General features: G+C 33.7%; 1 protein-coding gene across 1 annotated transcript; it reads right to left on the bottom strand.

Annotated features, from left to right (window-relative positions):
* Positions 1-202: 202 nt before the first annotated feature.
* On the bottom strand, positions 203-4,720 carry Mcm6 (minichromosome maintenance 6). Its single transcript, XM_066725081.1, has 12 exons — positions 4,191-4,720; positions 3,899-4,107; positions 3,531-3,674; positions 3,180-3,444; positions 2,887-3,089; positions 2,568-2,769; positions 1,959-2,489; positions 1,580-1,885; positions 1,185-1,500; positions 991-1,107; positions 781-923; positions 203-702 (listed from the first exon to the last, which is right to left on the bottom strand). Exons 2-12 carry the CDS (start codon positions 3,967-3,969, stop codon positions 589-591), a joined length of 2,412 nt encoding a protein of 803 aa, XP_066581178.1. The 5' UTR covers positions 3,970-4,107; positions 4,191-4,720; the 3' UTR covers positions 203-588.
* Positions 4,721-18,365: the final 13,645 nt, after the last annotated feature.

Genomic DNA, 18,365 nt, shown 5'->3' with positions numbered 1-18,365 from the left:
GTGCATGAAACGATTTGGTTGAATGATCTATTTTGAACGTCTAGCATTGTATCTTGAAGACTGTGATAATCAAAGTGATTAGCTAAGCTCCGATAATTGTTATAATCAGTTTCATTTTAATGAAAGATAACGCAACTTTTTAATGTTTGATTTAATTTTTAAATAAATTAATAACATGAATAAAATTTGTTATTTTATTAAAAATTATTATAGTGGAGAAGTACAAAAGTTAAAAAATAGCAGACTTGATTTAGAAACATTATACGGAGAATACAAAAATTGATTTACTTTCATGGTGTTTTTAAATTAAACATTTTACAATTCAATTCGAATTACAGAAAACACAATAATACAATTACACCAAGTGTAAATATTAAAAAGAATTGTCTTTGACGGAACTGAATATTAGTTCATTTTTACATTTTTCGTTCTATAATTTGCGGAATACAATTAATATAATAAATATTGCAAAAATTTAAAAATACACTTGATAAAGGAATTCTAAAAAAAATAAATAATTCTTAAAAAAGACACATGTCGAAGGTTCAATCAATTTTTGTCAAGATCAGGAGCAACGCAATAATACATTTAGACATCAACGACATAATTAGGATGGACAACCAAAAGAGTGTCTTCTTCTGTCTCCTCAGTTTGACCTCTAGTTTTTAAATCTTTCGTTGTCAATGGTATGATTATTTGATCCTTAAAAAACAGTAGATTTGTGTTAAATGTATTGAAAAAATAGTTCATAATAAAAATTGTGAAATCGTTTAAACTTACATAGTAAATAAGTCTGTCAATAATTTTTTCAATGAAACTCTTTCTTTCCAAAAGTTCTTCTTCTGAATCGATTTGATCTTGTATTTGATCGAGATACCAAGCGACTAATTCTGATTTTCGTATTCCACCTTTGTTATCATCATCTGTTAATTAATTATGTTTTAATTGTTTGTCAATAATAAATCGAGATTATGTTGTTACAATGTATACCTGCAGATTCTGCTCGAGTTTCTTCATTTCTCATGTACAAAATCAACATATTAGAAAGACTTTTATATTCGTCATAAGACATAGTGAGTTTCTTATGTGTTTCTGCTGGTGGATCCTCTGTTAAAAAGTAATAAGGTTACGAAAAGTAAAAGTAAGTTAGACAACGCTTAATTTACAAAACAAGTTGAACATACGCGAAGGTATTAAGCCATTTTCGTCATTGGAAGGAGGAGGATCATCAACTTCCATTTCGTTCTCCTCGATAGTTTCCATGTTTTCTTCAAGATCTATATCCGGTTGCTCCACAGTTACAATACTCTTACTCAATAGACGTTTAGCTTCTTTAACGTGTTTGACTAAAACCTTATCACCACATTCTAATTTGGCCAAAGCTTCTGACAATCTGATCAAGCTTTCTAATTGTCTCACCGTTACCTTCCACTTACCGGAGCCTGTACCCGTCCTTTGTCTTAAGGCCGTATAATAATCCACTAATATTTCAGAAGCTTCCTATAAATAATTATTTTAGTACACAATTATTAAATAAAATTTATACAACCGTGCATGAAACACAAACATGTTTACTCACCGGACACAAAATAGGTTTAAAGTGCTTAACAAAACTGATGTATTTAATAATTTCTTGATGCGTATAAAGCACTTCTAAATGTTGCCAGTTATCGCAATGAAGATCAACGATTCTTTTTGCTATAGCAGTATCTACTAAATCATTACATTCATCAACAATAATGAAGAACAAGTCAAATCGAGACATGATGGGTGCTGTTAGTTGGACATTTTGTTGCAGAGATTTTTTTCTATCGTATCGACCTCCGATAGGATTTGCCGCTGCTAAAATAGACGTTCGAGCGTTTAGGGTTGCTCTCACGCCAGCCTAATATAAAGATAAATTATGTAATTAAGTAACACGTCACAAATTAATCAATTTTGCGGATTCATTAACATACTTTTGCAAGAGATATGGTCTGCTGCTCCATAGCTTCGTGAATGGCCACCTGATCTTTAGGATCCATTTTATCAAATTCATCGATACAGCAAATGCCATGATCTGCCAACATTAAAGCACCAGCTTCTATAACAAAATCAGAGGACTCCTCATCGCGAACAACGGCAGCGGTTAAACCAGCTGCACTAGATGCTTTTCCAGACGTGTATATTGCTCTTGGAGCAACATCCGCAACAACTTTTAATATTTGTGATTTTGCTGTGCTTGGATCCCCAACTATACAGCAGTTGATGTCTCCTCTTAGGGAAGTACACTCTACTGTGGTTTTTGGGACCCCACCAAAAAGCATCAGCGTTACACCTCTTTTTACTTCATCATTCCCGTGTATCGAAGGAAACAAACTTTGAGCTATATTTTGATAAAGATTTTTATCTCGGCTCATTTCATATAAACGATTCCACTCTGCTTCAGATAATACTTTCTTCATTTCTTCCAGAGTCATTTCTTCCATTGATGTCTCGGTTCCCCCAAACTAGATTTAATAAGAGAAATTAATATATTGAGCATTGTATATTGTTCAAAGTATAACAATATTTTAAGGTATATTCACTCTTGAACTAGTCGCTTTAACACCACTTGCAAGGAATGCAATTTTGTAAGTTAGATCCCTAACTCCAAGTGCTTTCAATCCTGTTACACCAGAGCCTTGCTGTTCGCCAGCTTTATGCCTTGACCCAGGCTCTGCTTTTGCACTAGGCAATGAAATTGCTCCTACATCAGGAACAACTATCAGTGTACCAGTAAAATCATATCTAATATTGTAAAAAAAAAGAAAAACTGTTTATAAAAATAACATTATCCTAAGTTTTCATTTCAATTATAGCTTATACAAGAGATTGAATTTAAAAATAATTAAAAAATACATATACCTGTCTCCAGGCTGTACAGTCTCAACAGTTTCAGCTCGTAAAATAACTTCCAAAGATCTTGGAATACAACCTCTAGGAAGTTCAGCTTGGGTTTCCTGTATCCTAACTTTTTGAAAATCAATAAATATGGAATTGTCCACGTCAAGCATAAAACGTCTTCTATTATTACATACAGGATTATTACAGATTGTAGGATTTGTAAACTGAAAATGAAATATAATTAGTATAAAATAAAGTTATAACTTTTGTTATAATATTAAACTTAGTATGTAACACTTAGTATTATTGATTACCTTAAACTGCTGTTCAACATTTTTAATTACTGCATTACAATCCATACAGGCAAAAGTACCTAAAATTAATTCTGGATGAACAGGATGAGTTCTTACGACTTGTCCAGATATGCGAATGAGAGTTCCTAATTTGGAAGTATTAAGTTCTCTTAATTTATGTCTTGTTGGTACATCAACAAAACTAATGTAACATTCCTTATCTTTTCGAAGTTCTCCAACATCTTTTACATAATTACTCAAAGCTTGGCACAAGTAGGGATAAACTCTGTAATTAATCAAATTAATTAATAGTAAGAAATGTAAATAATATAAGTAATAAAATTAAATAATACAGCTCTTTTGTTATTATACCTGTAGTACTCTTCAATTATTGTTGTTGAAAGAACCTGATTGTATTTATCAACATCATCAAAGTAAACTTGCAGGATACTTCGCTCAGGATACATAAGCTCTTTGGATGGTTTGAAATATTTAATTTCACCATCCTCTTTAAATCTAAAATGATAAGAATAAGCATTAGAAAAAAAGTTATATTAAATTTAATAGTAATTAAAAATTTATATCAAATATCAAAAATCAATGGTGGGTGATAAATCAATGGTGAAAAATCAACGGTAGAAAATAGGTATTGGGTGAAAAATCAAACATCATAAATCAAAAATCAAATATCATATATCATAATATTATAATGAATACAGTATAGGAATGAAAGCACATACTCCTCTAAAAAGTCTTGAAATAATTTTTGGCACTTTACTCCTACTTCGTCCGGCACACGTAGGGTTGCCATCCCTTTTCTTTTCCCTGAACACTGTCCTCTTTTTTATTAACTTTGCAGTGACGTCCGGGAGGATTTTTAAATTTATCTGGAATTTTCGAATCGCCCAAAAAAGTTATATTTTCCTAATCCGCTATTATCTGTAAAAGACTGATCAATAAATATTGTTAAAGATCGGAGATGTGTCGCATGACGAGCGGTGTGGGCAGTGGGACAGGGGACAGGGGACTTACATTTTGGCGGGATCCACCGGCCATGCTGTTTAGAGTATATACCAGATACAGTCAAATATACCTTTCTGAACAGACTTAAACAGAGGGTATGTTCTTTTTCGCTGCACTATTGAACTTATGCAATTAGTTGAAATAAGACAAACAAAATTACCCAAAAAACATACTCCACTATACCCCAGTCGACCATTCGGAGTCGGCTCAGTTGGTTGGATCTTTGGATCAGCTGTAGTTGCCTCAGATGGACAATCCTTATTACAGTTATCTTATTAAGTTTGGTATTTATTGTTATAATTCCACGTGCACGACCAACCGAGGTGAACAGGGGAGTCCGCTGTTACCATCTTTAACAAACGTTGATAAAAAATATGAACGAAAACTCTTTTGTTAAGTTTTACCGAAGACAGATAAGTGCACCGAGTACCTCCATCATTCAGCCCTATCCAGGCACACCCAAAACACTCAAGAGCGCCATCTACTAAAGGTTATAAGCAAAAAAGAGATTAACTGTACCGACTCGAATAAGTGGCTAAGAAACGTCAATAATTTTTATCAATAGTTAATGTTATTTATAATAAATAATAAATAGATCATCTACAATAATCGAATTAATTTAATTAGTAATGATTAAAACAATATTTTATTCATGATACCGCTAAATGTATTAAAAATAAATATCCTAATTTTCTTTGATACAGAAAAAAAAATATTTTTAATTCCTAGGAAATTATTTATGATGAAATATCATTATTTATTCAACTACTTTTCTTCTACTTATAAAGATTTTTTTATCTTATTATAATATTGTATTCGTGTATTTTCCCCAGTTCCCGCTTAAGACATCCTTAAATTGTAGTTTTCTCAGAGTTCCTTGTTCTGTTACCCCGTTAAAGATAGCGAGTTTGTCAAAGATCTTAGATAGGACACGAGAAGTAATTTCATTCGGGGGAAATCGAGACAACGTGTCACGCAATAAAATTAGGGCAAATTCTACAGGATATTCGCTATCCATATACCACTAATTCTTCCTTATCATTTTAGTAAAACTTATCTGACTGCTTTTGCAAAGGATTTATTAGCTCATGGATTTGCAAATAACAATATTACGCTAATCAGAACATATAAGATTATTTTTTGTACAGAAAATACTTAATTTTATTTAGGAATTTTCAGTGATAAATATATAAATTTAAATGCAGTTTAAATTTTAATCTTTAATTATCCATTTATTTTGCAATAAGAAATAAAACTATCTTCGATATAAAAAAAATGCTTTGCATTTTGGATTCAATTAATAGCGATTAAAGAGATATCAATGTAAAAAATAATTGCGTTTTAAGAAATGAATAATACACGCGTGGAAGTAATAATAGCTGAACCATATCGTTTATTTATAGCTATTTGTATACGATTTAATTGATACAATACGTTACTTATTTAAATAATAGATATTGCTTGACTGTTTATCTTTTATTGTGCGCTGTGATTATATAAAACCGGTATAATAAGTTATTTAATTAACATTACTAGTTTGATTAATATCAGAGACGTAATTAATATTTGAAGACAAATAGGAGAAATATTTTAGCACACATTTTCTAGCCACAGTTATGTTTGAAATGAAAATATTTTGAGGAAAAAGTCCATTTCGCGTGTCCTATACTTTTTATTTGTAATTAATTGGATAGTAGCTGGGCTTTTGCGGCTTTTGTGTTTCCTTCAGTCGATACAGCGCGACCTCTGCGAAACTCGGCCAATATTACGTGTCCTGCGAGCCCGGAGGCCCCTTGCGTTAAACACACAAGCCGAAAGTCGGTGAACGTAACACACGTAATGTGGAAATATGCAAACTTGCGACGAACGTGAAGCAAACATGGACCGTAAACTGCTCTGTTTATTTCAAGGCCGGTGAAATGACGAGACGCTAGCTGTTTTAATTAACTTTGCTGGGATGCTGGTATAATGTATTATGATTAAGGATTATATGACGGCGCTTAAAAAACTTTTATGCTAACATCACAGCTTTTATCTGAAAAATAATACACGCTACAATAATCAATTCGCATAATGCTGTTTATACCGATTAATAGGAGCAGGATACCGTTTATTTTCTTTACATGTCGAAAACACAATCTCTCTCTCTTTCTCTCTCTCTTATATTTAATTGCAATATCGTATCTTTATTTAAAATATAAAAAATAGCAGTTTTTAATTTTAATATCTATAAAAAACTAAAACTTTTACTTTTTATTCTATTTATGTCATGATAAAAGCATAATAAACTTTTAAAGTGAGGTTAGGATGAGAAAAAGGTAAAATATAATTCCTTGACCAAAATACCGATGAATTTCTTGATTTATTTGATTTTTCACGACCTTTCTGGAGCACTTAAATCACTTTAAAGACAGATATATGCTCCGAAGCGTGCTATCAACATCGATAGGGCGTAAATTGACAAAGCTTCGCGAGCTTGTCATATTATACACAATTACATTCGTAGAATAACTTGGTTACAAGCTATCATTTGAAATTTGACGCTCGGCCAATTCCATAGTTATTTAACTACCGATATTTTCCATGTACCAGGAGATTCTGTTAATAATTGAGAAATGCTGAACAAATAATTAACCACGAAGAATCAGAAGCTTTGCATATTGCATGAGCGAAAAAACACAATAAGTATAATATGGATTAAAGCATTACGCTAGATTTTGATGAACCAATCAAGCTGTATATATTTTTCCATATAAATTTTAAGACGCATATAAATTAATCTCACGAATTGATTAATTTTAATTCGATGAAAAATGGAAAGCTGGGAATACTAGAATATTGCGCTTTATATATGGAAACTCTGTCAATATAGATGGCGTTGTACGTTATATAGTTGGAGTTTCTCAGGATAAAGGGTCACGTAGAGCTCACCACTGCTCACTCGAGGTATGCTGCGAAAAGCTTGCCGCGTTAGAGAATGCATCACCCCGTGAAAGAACATACTTTCAGCCATAAGCCTTTGAGCGCATTTTGTGTCTCGTAAAGTTCTCGTAACGCAAAATTTACTCTTGCATATGCATTTAAACGCTTGTTACTCATTCCCTCTCAGAAATACGTACGTTTCGAACTGAATGCAATTTTAATTTTGTCTTCTTATAAATTCTAAAGTAACGAAAAAGGCAAAACAGAAACAGAAGATTGTGGTCTACATGATGAAGTGACTTATGCTTTTGTTATTTATGGATTATTGAGGTGTGTCTTGTATATACATATATACACAATATTGTAAGAACGGAATAAAGGAGGGGGGGGGGGGGGATACTTGAATGGAAGAGAATTGGGAAATGACGAAATAGGATCGGGAAGTAAAATGGGTGCGGGTGAAGTGTGCAGGGCATGAAAACCATCGGTGACATTGGTGGAGCGCGACTAGAGCCAGCATTCTATGTAAATAGCAATCCAGTTTGCTCGAGGATCAGCGACCCCCAGATTTGGAAGCTTTGCCTGAAGGAGGAGGTTTCCGTCTTTGCGCCTCCGTTCTTGATCCTCCCAGCTTATCTCGAGCGTCTCCAGCTCCAGCTCCAGCTACCCTCCAACAGACCTCCTGGCTCCTACGCTCTTCGTGCCCTACAATCTCACCTTAAGACCTTACCCCCACCACGCAGCACAGATCGAATAGTTTTTAATTCCCTCCAATTACCCCATTACTCTGCAAATTCTCTTTAATTAGAAAAACAAATCAATAAACTTTTATTTTTCCCGCTGTAAATAATCCTCCTTATATTTAAATCCTTAAGAAATTCACAATTCTATTATATATATATATATATATATATATATATTTACAGCTTTATCTCGTTATTGCGACAATACAATTTTGTTTTTATCGCGATAGCTATGAGTTCTGCCATTTGTCAAAGCTGAACTTTTACCAGAGGAGAAGTTAATCGTTCTTGCAGATGTCTGGTGAAGAAGTTGAAAAAGTTTCTTTCTATTTTCGTAAGATTTGCCTGCTAATGAAACGAACGAGGGGAAGTAAGCTTGTCACGAAGAGTGCTCCCAGTGAAATACTTTCATTAAGGTGGAAATTTAATTAGGGCTGCGTCTGACTTAGCGAAATCTGCACATTTTTCCTAACGAGTGTGGGATACCGATAAATATAACGATGTCAAGGTGTGTGATATCGATCCTCGATCGCGTTGCGATCGCTATATATATATATATATATATAGAGGTCATCGATCGTTGACGGAAATTCTTATAAAAAGCTCAATTTATTTCAGACTTGAATAATGACTGGGCTCAATTAAATAATTTATCACATCCGGCAGGATTTAGCAGGTGGAAGTTAACGAGCAGCAAACCGGCAAAGTTTGCGATGATGTCGCGTTCTTTATGAAACTTTTGAAGTACAGAGTCCTACGTTAAAAGGCTTTCTTGCGCGCACGACATTATTCTCTGGCTTTTTGCAGTGAGAAAATAGTGTCTCGCGAATTTAAGAGGAGAGCACCGGAGCACGCGAACGCGAAGAAGGGCAACACTTGGCAGAATCTTGTACTGCTCTACAGGGAAATCAAGCTATCTCACGAGTTTACCACCCATCTTCCTTCAAGCTACGCATGGACTGTGTGTATACCTTCTCGTGTTCCGTCCAAACACCTATGCTACGATTAATCTCAAAATGTCACCGATTAATCCCTTATTCAAATTAATTATTAATATGCCGAGAGGGAAGAACTTAAAAACAATTCGCCCATTCCAGGAGCGAGCTTGAAGAATTACTGCAGTAATTTTTCCAATCAATCTTTGGTTACCAGCACTTACATCTTAGCCCGGAGCAAATCCATGAGTTGTTTCGCTTGTAAGGATGATCGATCACTGGAATAGTTAGGGAAGGATAAAGGTTCAAGGGCGAATTTATCAAGTCCGTTTAGAGGGACGAGAGTAAATAAGGGTCGTGTATATATATATATATTGTATAAGATGGAGCAAATTAAATATCGAATGGGTAAAGGAAAAATTCCAAGAGGATTAATTATTTGGCTTTGAAGATGTGCGTTGTTATGGAAAATAGTATTAAAATGATAGAAAAATCCTGGTATTGGCAACCGGATATGCGATTGCTTTGTAGAATGTCAGCAAGATGGACGAGAAGATTCAGGAAGTGGAAAGAATATTGTTGATGTCAGAACGCAAGGAGCACTGACATACGAAAGCTTTTAACTTGTCTTCTATTCTCCATTTCTCGACTCTTATGTACCCGATATAAACTATTGGAATAGTAAAACGAAACTTCAACCGGCTAATACCCTAAAGAGTAATATTCTTTCCCTTAAAAATACTTTATTTTCCCTTTCCAACCAAATATTTGTGTACATTTAATGATTTAGAAAGAAAAAGAACAATATAGCTATTTGCTTTGATTCTCTTTGAATTTAACAAAATATATATTAATTAATTTTTTGTCAAGAAAGATTGATATTTCTATATAAAAATAATGGCAGGTTATAACGATGCGTTTTCCTGTTGTTAATAAATTAATACTCCGTCTAATCCTCAAGATTCTCCAAAGCTTTATTCATATCTTGATAAATTATACCTCCGCGCTTATCAAGAAATTCGGCAGTTGCTCTCAACAATAGGATAAATAAAAACAGGGAAAAATTAGTCGAAAAAAGTGACACGAATTAATTGGTCTATTAATTTCGGTAAGCAACTGAGAATCGTTTATTTTATCCAGTGGATAACACCGTGAATAAAGGTAACAGAAATTTTGCCAACTTACCATAAAACTTAGCCTCTGAGAGGGCTGTATTTTCGGAACAATTTGTATTTATAGAACAGTCCGCATATTCAACGGTAAAGTTGTGACGTTTTATGAACAAAGTCGGAATGCAGGAATGTTAAAATGGACGAGAGGCAGCACACGAAGCGTTGCGTCAGAATGCTTAAGGCTCATTTTCACGCGGATGCACTTCTCTGGAAGGAAGAATCACGGTGCTGGGCAAATTTTCCCAAGAAGTTTCAGGTTCCGTCCGTGACGAACTACCTGACTTACTCCGCCAAAGTTGTCACGTTAGCTACTGCTATAACTCAGCTTTAATTTCAACTTTGTTGTTTTACTTCACTGCCAGCCTTGTATTCTTATTTTCAAGCTCTTATTATTAAACTTACAACCTTCTATTAATACAAACAATATTTACATATATGTGGTTGATTCAGTCTCCACTTAAAAATTGCAATGTTCATGTAATTAAAGAAGAATTGTAATCGTGAGAATTTCTCTATAACTATTATTAAAAGAATACGTATGTTTGCGAGGATGTAAAATTTTACGTGAAATTGTAACGCTACGACATGTTACATTGGCTGGAATTTTACTTCAGGATTTAGTGTAGCTTTGATATCTATTGGTATTTCGAGAGGATTCGAACATGCGTTCAATTTCTAAGGCTGTCGAAAGATTTGTGGTGGGAAATTGACGCTGTACATCCAATAGAGAGATTGCTCTGGAATCTTCAGCCTTTTTTAGAACAATTCTAATCGTGAATTTGAATTAGAAAAAATGTTCTGTAATAAATATAATTTCTATCAAGTTTTTTTTTCATAGAAAATAAAAAAAATGTGCAGTACCTTTACAAATTAGTTTTTGCAATGTTTTATTATTTCGTAGAATTAAATATTGAAAAAAAAATGTAAATAATTTGTAGTTTTACCATAAAGAATTTATAAAATTCACATTAAATCGACGCGGGTTCTATGTAAAAGGGGATGTAGCTACAGTAGAGAATTGTGATTTTTCATTTTACTATTGTGTTATTCGAAACAGACTGTATGCAAACTCTATTATTATAACGTCAATTGCATAAACGCATAACAATGCTACGCACGATAACTGTTAATTAAACCACATTATGGTTGAACTATCTCTACAGTTTCGTTTGTAGTAAATTTATTTTGAAAACAAGAGTTATTTGTACTTAGCTCGTATAATAATTTCGTAATCATAAAATAAAAAAAAATCGGTTTCATTAGATCTGTTTAAATGGTAGCTTATAGTATATACAAATTCTGACATAACCTGTTATATCAAGGATTTTTTTCTACAAAGGAATGTAATTGTATTTCTCTATTCTTATCGAAAAGGTACAATACGGTTGATATTGGCAATACGCATATACGTAAAAAGATCTAAAATTGCCCTGACAAAAGGTCTCATTCAAATGCGCAGCTTATAGGAAATAATAATATCGCACGACGAGGGATAATTTATGTAAACGTGGCTGAACGTTTGAATTCGCATTCCAAGCGTAGTCCACTGACGAAAATTGTGTATCCTATTGAAACCTGCTTTGAACCAAACTACATTTCCAGAAAGATGCCGCTCTGTAATGGTTATTGCACACTGGTCAGAAAACTTTATAAAGTTTTTGTTTAAAATTGGATTCTGACGGAGCAAAAAGCTCAGCAATAATATAGCAAAACTCGCGGATAACTATTATCTGTAACAATAAAGGCTTTAAATTATGATGGTAAATCCCAAGCATCTAATTTAAAGTAATTATAAGTTTCATCAAAGGTGCTATTAGATGGACTTAAAGTTGATTATGCTCCATAAGCGTCGTTTAAAGACTCCACTAGGGGTTGATATTTGTAGAGTGCAAAGTCATAAGGATCTGAGTTCAAAAACAGACTAAGAAATATTAATCATGTTTCTCTATAAAGTCTATTCGAGAAAATATAGACTTTATATATTACTGAATAATATATACTTATATAAATAATTCTATTATCAAAAATCTATTGCAAAATGAATCGAAGCTACAAATGTTTATCCACTAGTGGTAATAATTATACAAAAAAAAGTCAATTTTTACATTTGGATCCTTATATAAAATTCCAGTCCATGTTTGTTTATTGTTAAGACTTTTGCTATTGCAATAGAAACGATGCACCTCGCCGGAAGATCAGCGAAGGAAATTACAATACTTGGAACGAGTTTTGGCCTCGTTTTCGATAGGCAAGCAGATTGCATAATCCGGTCTGTCGTAAAGCATGTAACGGAAAACTCCATTTCCTGTACAGGAACGGAAACTATATCGGTGTACTATATCGACCGTATCATCGTGAGTTGTGTCCGTCGTACGTGTGCCTTCGAAGATGCGCGATAATCGCTTGAATTATGAGCCCGTTTACGGTCAGTAATGTTGCACCATTTGCAGTTGACTGCTATGAGCGTTGTTTGTTTATACATCAATCGTAATAGCACCTGAAATATTGGTCGATAAGCCACCGATCGTCTGGAAGAAAATTTACGCATCTCTCTGACTGCCTTTCGGAACCCATGACTAAATTAGACCAGTTTCCATTAGATCTGCAATATTATCCAAATATTAAAAATCTTGAATAGAATAAATTTTGCAAATTACCACAAAATATTAAAAGAGAAATATCAGTATCACACAATAAATATGATAAAAATAAATATATAAAGCACATAAAAATATACACGTGTTAGGATAATTTTTGCATGATTAAAACTAAATAAACTGTTATTGTCACGATTAATGATTTATAGTTCTGATACCGTTCGACGTTATTCTTTATAAATATATTGAGTAAGATATTTTACACTTAGGTAATGTTAGTTAGGATTTACCGTTTAACTAAAAATGGAATTGTTAAGGTTATGGGAAATTTCTGTTTTACTGCTATTAGCTTCATTAGCGATTTTGCCCACGTTAGATGCTATGCCTCTTTCGGATGCGTCACAGAACATGCTTTCGTCGGAAAAAGAAGGTTGGGATGCATCGAAACCTAAGGGAAAGGAATTAAAAAAAGTAAGTGAGATAAATAAATAACTTTAAGAAATGAGAATATCCTTTAGCAATTATAACTAACATCTGAGTGTTTATTATTTTATACCTATTAGTTGAAGGAGCCAAAAATGAAGCCAGAAGTTACGAAGCCTACATTTGTGCGATGCTCCAAGAAAAAGTATAAGGAATGTACTCCTGGACAGAAGAGAGCCCAAAAGAAAATGAACAAAGAACTAAATACGAAGGCCTAGTCGCAGAATCTTCAGGCTCAAGCAATTCTGCCGGTAAAAGCCCTTGAAAGTCACAAATTCTATTTTTGTAAAAAAATTAATTGATAAGAGTTGTAATTAAATCAGTTTATGGAAAATATAATTTAATAAATATCCGTAGAAATTATGCTCGATTTAAAAGATTTTACACAAACGATTAGATAAAACTCAGACTATGTATAAATTGTTCCATGTTAATTTTTTAGACTTATTTAGCATGAATTTCGCGTGAAAGATAACGTAGGCTGCAATGAGAGGAATAATGCTGAGCAGTCAATCTTTTATAACTGTATTCGGGCACTTCCTAGATCAAATTCCATATAATACGTTGATCTTATTTTTTAATTAATCATTTCGAGAATCATTGAAATATTCTTGAAATAAGTATTCAACTCTTTATAGCATACTAATAGTTATTCCCTATTGTATTGTGTATTCACAATATAGCATCATCAATAAAAAGAATAGCTACTCTATTAATTTAGCTGAGCGTTCTAAGAATTGGCTAGTAGAAATTTAAAAACGGAGTTAGATTTGTTAATTTTTGGAAATATCTTCATTAATAAATTTATTTTTTGGTAGCAATTAAAACATATTATTAAGTAATTTATTTTTTATTCAAATCTCAATTCCTAATTAACTTTTAGCCGCATTTATTTTAATGGTTTTAATGGTTGGGTGGATTAATCTATAGAGTCTAGATTACAAAAATACTAATGGAGTATTTGTGTTATTCTATTCATATAAGGTTAAAAATTATAAATTGCGAGCACTCGTCTCGATTAATATTCTTCCAGATAGGTATAAATCTTTATCCTATATTCTAAAACAGAATATTATTTAGTGCACCGAGGATCCCTATTTCACAACTCATGAATATTTATGTTCTAGAGCGTAAACTGCTAATAAACTACGAACAATCTGAAATTAGAAACAAGCGTTGTAAAATTACAGTTTTTCAGTATTATCAATTCTACTTTATACGACAGTATTAGATTCAAAAAATCCGGAGAAACTGATCTAGGAAAGGGGGACAAAGTTGAAGAATTTTTGTGGCCAATTTATAAGATGAGATTGAGTTTTGATTGAATATACTAGGTTGAATAAACTTACCTTTGCCCTTTTTTACAAGAGTTAGTCGTTCTTAGCTGGTGGTTCACTGGACACTAAAAGTTGGTCCTTCTAGCATTTCTCGCTGCAGCATTTCAACCCTTTTCCCCCTATAGTTTAACTTCACCATCCCTTGTGACTTCTCTCCGCGATACTAGATTCCGACAGACTCCGGGAGTACGTAAATTTACGCGGGAAACAAGGTAGAGGGGTAAGAGGGACCATTCTCGCTGGTTAGCCTGGGCTGGGAATGGCTCGTTAGGCATTTATAAATAAATAATTCATTCTCCCTCTCTCCACCTTTTTCTTCGCCGACAAAATAAATACTCCTCGAAAGTACATCCTGTGCCACCGTAGATATTCAAGAACAAAGAACACCCGCCCTGAGTTCTAATAAGGAGCCCAGCTGTATAAGAAGCTGCTGTATATGTATAATTGACCCGTTCCGAAATTGGAATGTAAAATGAGATCCTGGTATCATAAAAGCAGCAAACTATCTAATGCGCAGCGGATTATTTGCATTATTACAATAGTTGTTAGCTTATATTGTTATCTTGCTAATCTCGTAAAGCAAACGCTACTTGCTCGACATTATACCGAGACGAGACGAACTTTTATCATAGCCTGAAAAATTTTTACATCTCGATCTTGTTTGAACATTCAAGTTTTCTTCTTCGAAAAGATTCATCTGCTACCTACATCTATTTTGCGAGGAGTGTCTTCGGGGCATTAGCAAGAAGCTCCGTTATCACGCTGATGCGGTAGTAAGTTTTATACTTGGAATCCAAGGGTATTCCCCAGGTATCTAGGAAGCGTGATAATGTGAAATAGTATCGACCTTGTTCGCGTGACTCCTGGTTATTTTCCTTAAAACCGGAGGCCCTACGTGAAATTGATGATACGTGGTAGGATAAACCTCCTTGCTTTCTGAAATCTACAACGCATCGAATTAAAAGCAGCTTTTGCTTTCATCCTGCAGGAATAAGCAGTATGTACAACGGAAAAATATGCTAACGTATCTTACAGACGTATAAGCCAACTTGTATATATCTGGAAAGGGCCTGGTTTAATACGTGGGAAACGAGAATCCGTAATAAACAGTGATCGATCATTCGTTTCATTTTGAGAAACTTTGGCAACTGGCAGCAAAGTTGCCATAAGTTTCTCGTCGGCCATTTCAGCTTGGTGACCGATGAATTCATTGGCCGAGTAATGTTGGGGAGGTCAAAGAAGGTCGAAGCTGCACGATGGAAGCTAGCTTGGCGATTGTACGTTGCGAGGAAACTCTATAACGTCAGGTCAGGCACGGTGTGTTCGTCTTACAAGAAGGGTAACAGTGACGAAAAGAGTGCATCAATCTTTCGACACGGCCAAGAAACTCACGTAATCCAAGCTATTCACTCTCTTACGCCCAATTCTCTTTCTCTCTCTCTCTCTCTCGCCAATTTTCTCTACAATTTTTCCCTTTTTCTCAACTCGCATCAACAATCTCTCCTCCCATTTTACTCTCTGCACTTTCCACTCTCCTACCAACTCTTCATAACATTCGACGTTTAACCAACTTTATCCCTCTTGAGCTTTTACGGTTGTCATTTTTCGACGCTTATGAAGCTACACTTTTTGCATTAATCTTGATTTATGGTTATTTCGTCATTTAGCTCGTAATAAAATCTTACGTGCTGTAACCCTTTCTACGAGATGCCTTATCAGTTCCGATCATCGCCGTGGGACACTTATTTGCTTGTACACTTGTAAATTTTATAGAGAATAATCAAAATGGTTACTCGCTTCGTAACTCTGTTGTAAGATTTGAATATCATGTAAGAAACTAAATTTTAATCTTCGAGAAATATTAATTTGTGCTGTACTTGGCAAATTTACAAGTTTATTAAATTGATGTTGATTGAGCTAAAATTATTATCATAATAATAATGGAAGTTTGTCAAATGTTCATAAATTTACGTTTATTTTTATACATTTTTTATAAATTATTAAATGTGCGTAGTTGAGTGCATACAGTGCATACAAGGTTTGGTAGAAAAAAAGGGAGAAAAGATAAAAAGACGAGAACCTTAATTTCTGGCCGATTTAGATTTAGATACCGAATTTATCTCTATAATAATACCCGCGTGTCCCGACTGGAAAAGCTGGCACGTATCCAATCTTCACGAGGACAAATAATTCTAGGCGTTTGCCAACATCGCTTAATCTCTCGTGACGTTATCAAATATATCCTACAAATCCTTATACCGCGGTGTTAATTCTTCCCAAAACAAAATGCACCACGACATCTCTCAAGTGACAAGTAATTTAAATGACACCTGTAATGATTCTCAAATTTAATTACCGATTATAACAGTTAAACTATAGCGAACTATGCAAAACTGTGACTTTTTTATGTATTAATTTAAGATATTTTGAAAAGGAATTTTAATCGTATCAGCAGGGACAAGACTAGGCTGTCAAGCCCTTGTACTATGCTTTACTACCCAGAGCCACAGAAGGGAAATTAATACTGACATGTGAAACAAGCCCTAATGGCGTCGTGTGTGATTGCAACTATGGCTAACCACGTATCCATATTACCATACTTTATCGACACAGCTGATGCATTTCCCTATAATTCCCACTATGCTACTGAGACCTTCATTATTCAATAAACCAAATACATATATTTACACACACATATATTGAATCTTGTATGGCCGCAGCCTTCACATTATTAATAATCAACCAACAAAATTAATTATTTAATCGATTAAAGTTGGTCAACTAATATATACGAATTTAATTAATACGTCAACAATTTTAATAAAATATTTATTAGTAACTGTACAAATATATGCATACATATATCTTGAAGTATATCTATGATATTCAAGAAATAATTAGTAGTAATTTACAAATTAATTAAGTTTTAATTAAATCTTTGAAACAATGAATACTGAAGATTGTGATTTGGCAGTAGAGAAAAGTTTGGAATTGTCAGTAGGTATGCGTCGCAGTTTCCGTGAGCAGTTTGCTGCCATTGGCGAAATAAGCATGCTCATTCGGGTAAAAGGGAATTCGAAGACTAAGGATGGTAGGTATCTATGCTTTAGATTTTCTGCTACGTTCAGACTGGCAAATTTATATAGAATAGCGTCCGGTATGTATGTGCATTTATTATCTAAAGTGATGTATACATAATGATGCACTACCAGCAACAATATGTCGTGACTTTGCACATGTATCTTTGGTTACTTATACGCCATAGCTATACATGCATACTGATATTATAAGCATATAAGTGCACCCCTGCATCATGATATACCTTGGTTCTCAGATTCTGGCGAGCATATGCTCGTATGCATAAAAGTGAACGTCCTGCAATGCTTCTAACGGATAGTAGCAAAGTAATCTTTGCAAGTATTAGTATGTCAAGCCCCGTTAAACTGAATTGGATTTCACGAACTTATATTTATCATACTTTCGTTTTGCTTGAATTTTTTAAATTTGCATTTAGGAATATGACGCTTTTGTCCGCTTGGAAAATCCTGGTTCTGTAATTTAGGGCTTAACTACTTTATTTATTTTTTTTAGAGGGATAAATATGTGAAAAGAAAGTATTTACTTTCAAAATTGTAGTAGATGCAGTAAAATAATTTCGTTTCAATCGATAGAAACTTTTGCAGTTTATATTAGTGTTTTTAGTGGTAGAATGAAGAGACAAATAAATTCATTTGGTTGTAGAAAGTTTTCGTATCCGAGAAATGTTAAGCAGCCAATCAAATTAGAGTAGTATTTGAAAGAAGGTTAATGTAATAAAAGATTAAGGTATTCTTTGTTGTTGCGAGAAACGTTAAAAGAGTTTAGCAAAGCATAAGAGAGTCTCATAAGTTTCGTGGTAAGGTAAACCCAAGAGTGTTGAACTACTGAATACTACGAGTTTTTGTCTCATTGACGACTTTCTCTTTCTCTCTCTCTTTCTGTAAATTAATTCATTG

The sequence above is a fragment of the Prorops nasuta genome, unplaced genomic scaffold, assembly GCF_024137725.1.
Source record: "Prorops nasuta isolate Cenicafe-Biocafe unplaced genomic scaffold, Cenicafe_Pnas_1.2 PNAS00004, whole genome shotgun sequence".
NCBI lineage: Eukaryota > Metazoa > Arthropoda > Insecta > Hymenoptera > Bethylidae > Prorops > Prorops nasuta.
This window is presented reverse-complemented; position numbering and strand designations above follow the sequence as displayed.

What these genes read in the sequence shown, in the direction of transcription:
- Mcm6 (XM_066725081.1), bottom strand. Translation starts at nt 3,969, where the DNA reads ATGGCAACCCTACGTGTGCCGGACGAAGTAGGAGTAAAGTGCCAAAAA. An exon ending in AAATGGCTTAATACCTTCGC is followed by an intron (nt 1,108 to 1,184) that starts GTATGTTCAACT and finishes ACTTTTTAACAG; the next exon opens with AGGATCCACCAGCAGAAACA. An exon ending in AACTCGAGCAGAATCTGCAG is followed by an intron (nt 924 to 990) that starts GTATACATTGTA and finishes ATTAATTAACAG; the next exon opens with ATGATGATAACAAAGGTGGA.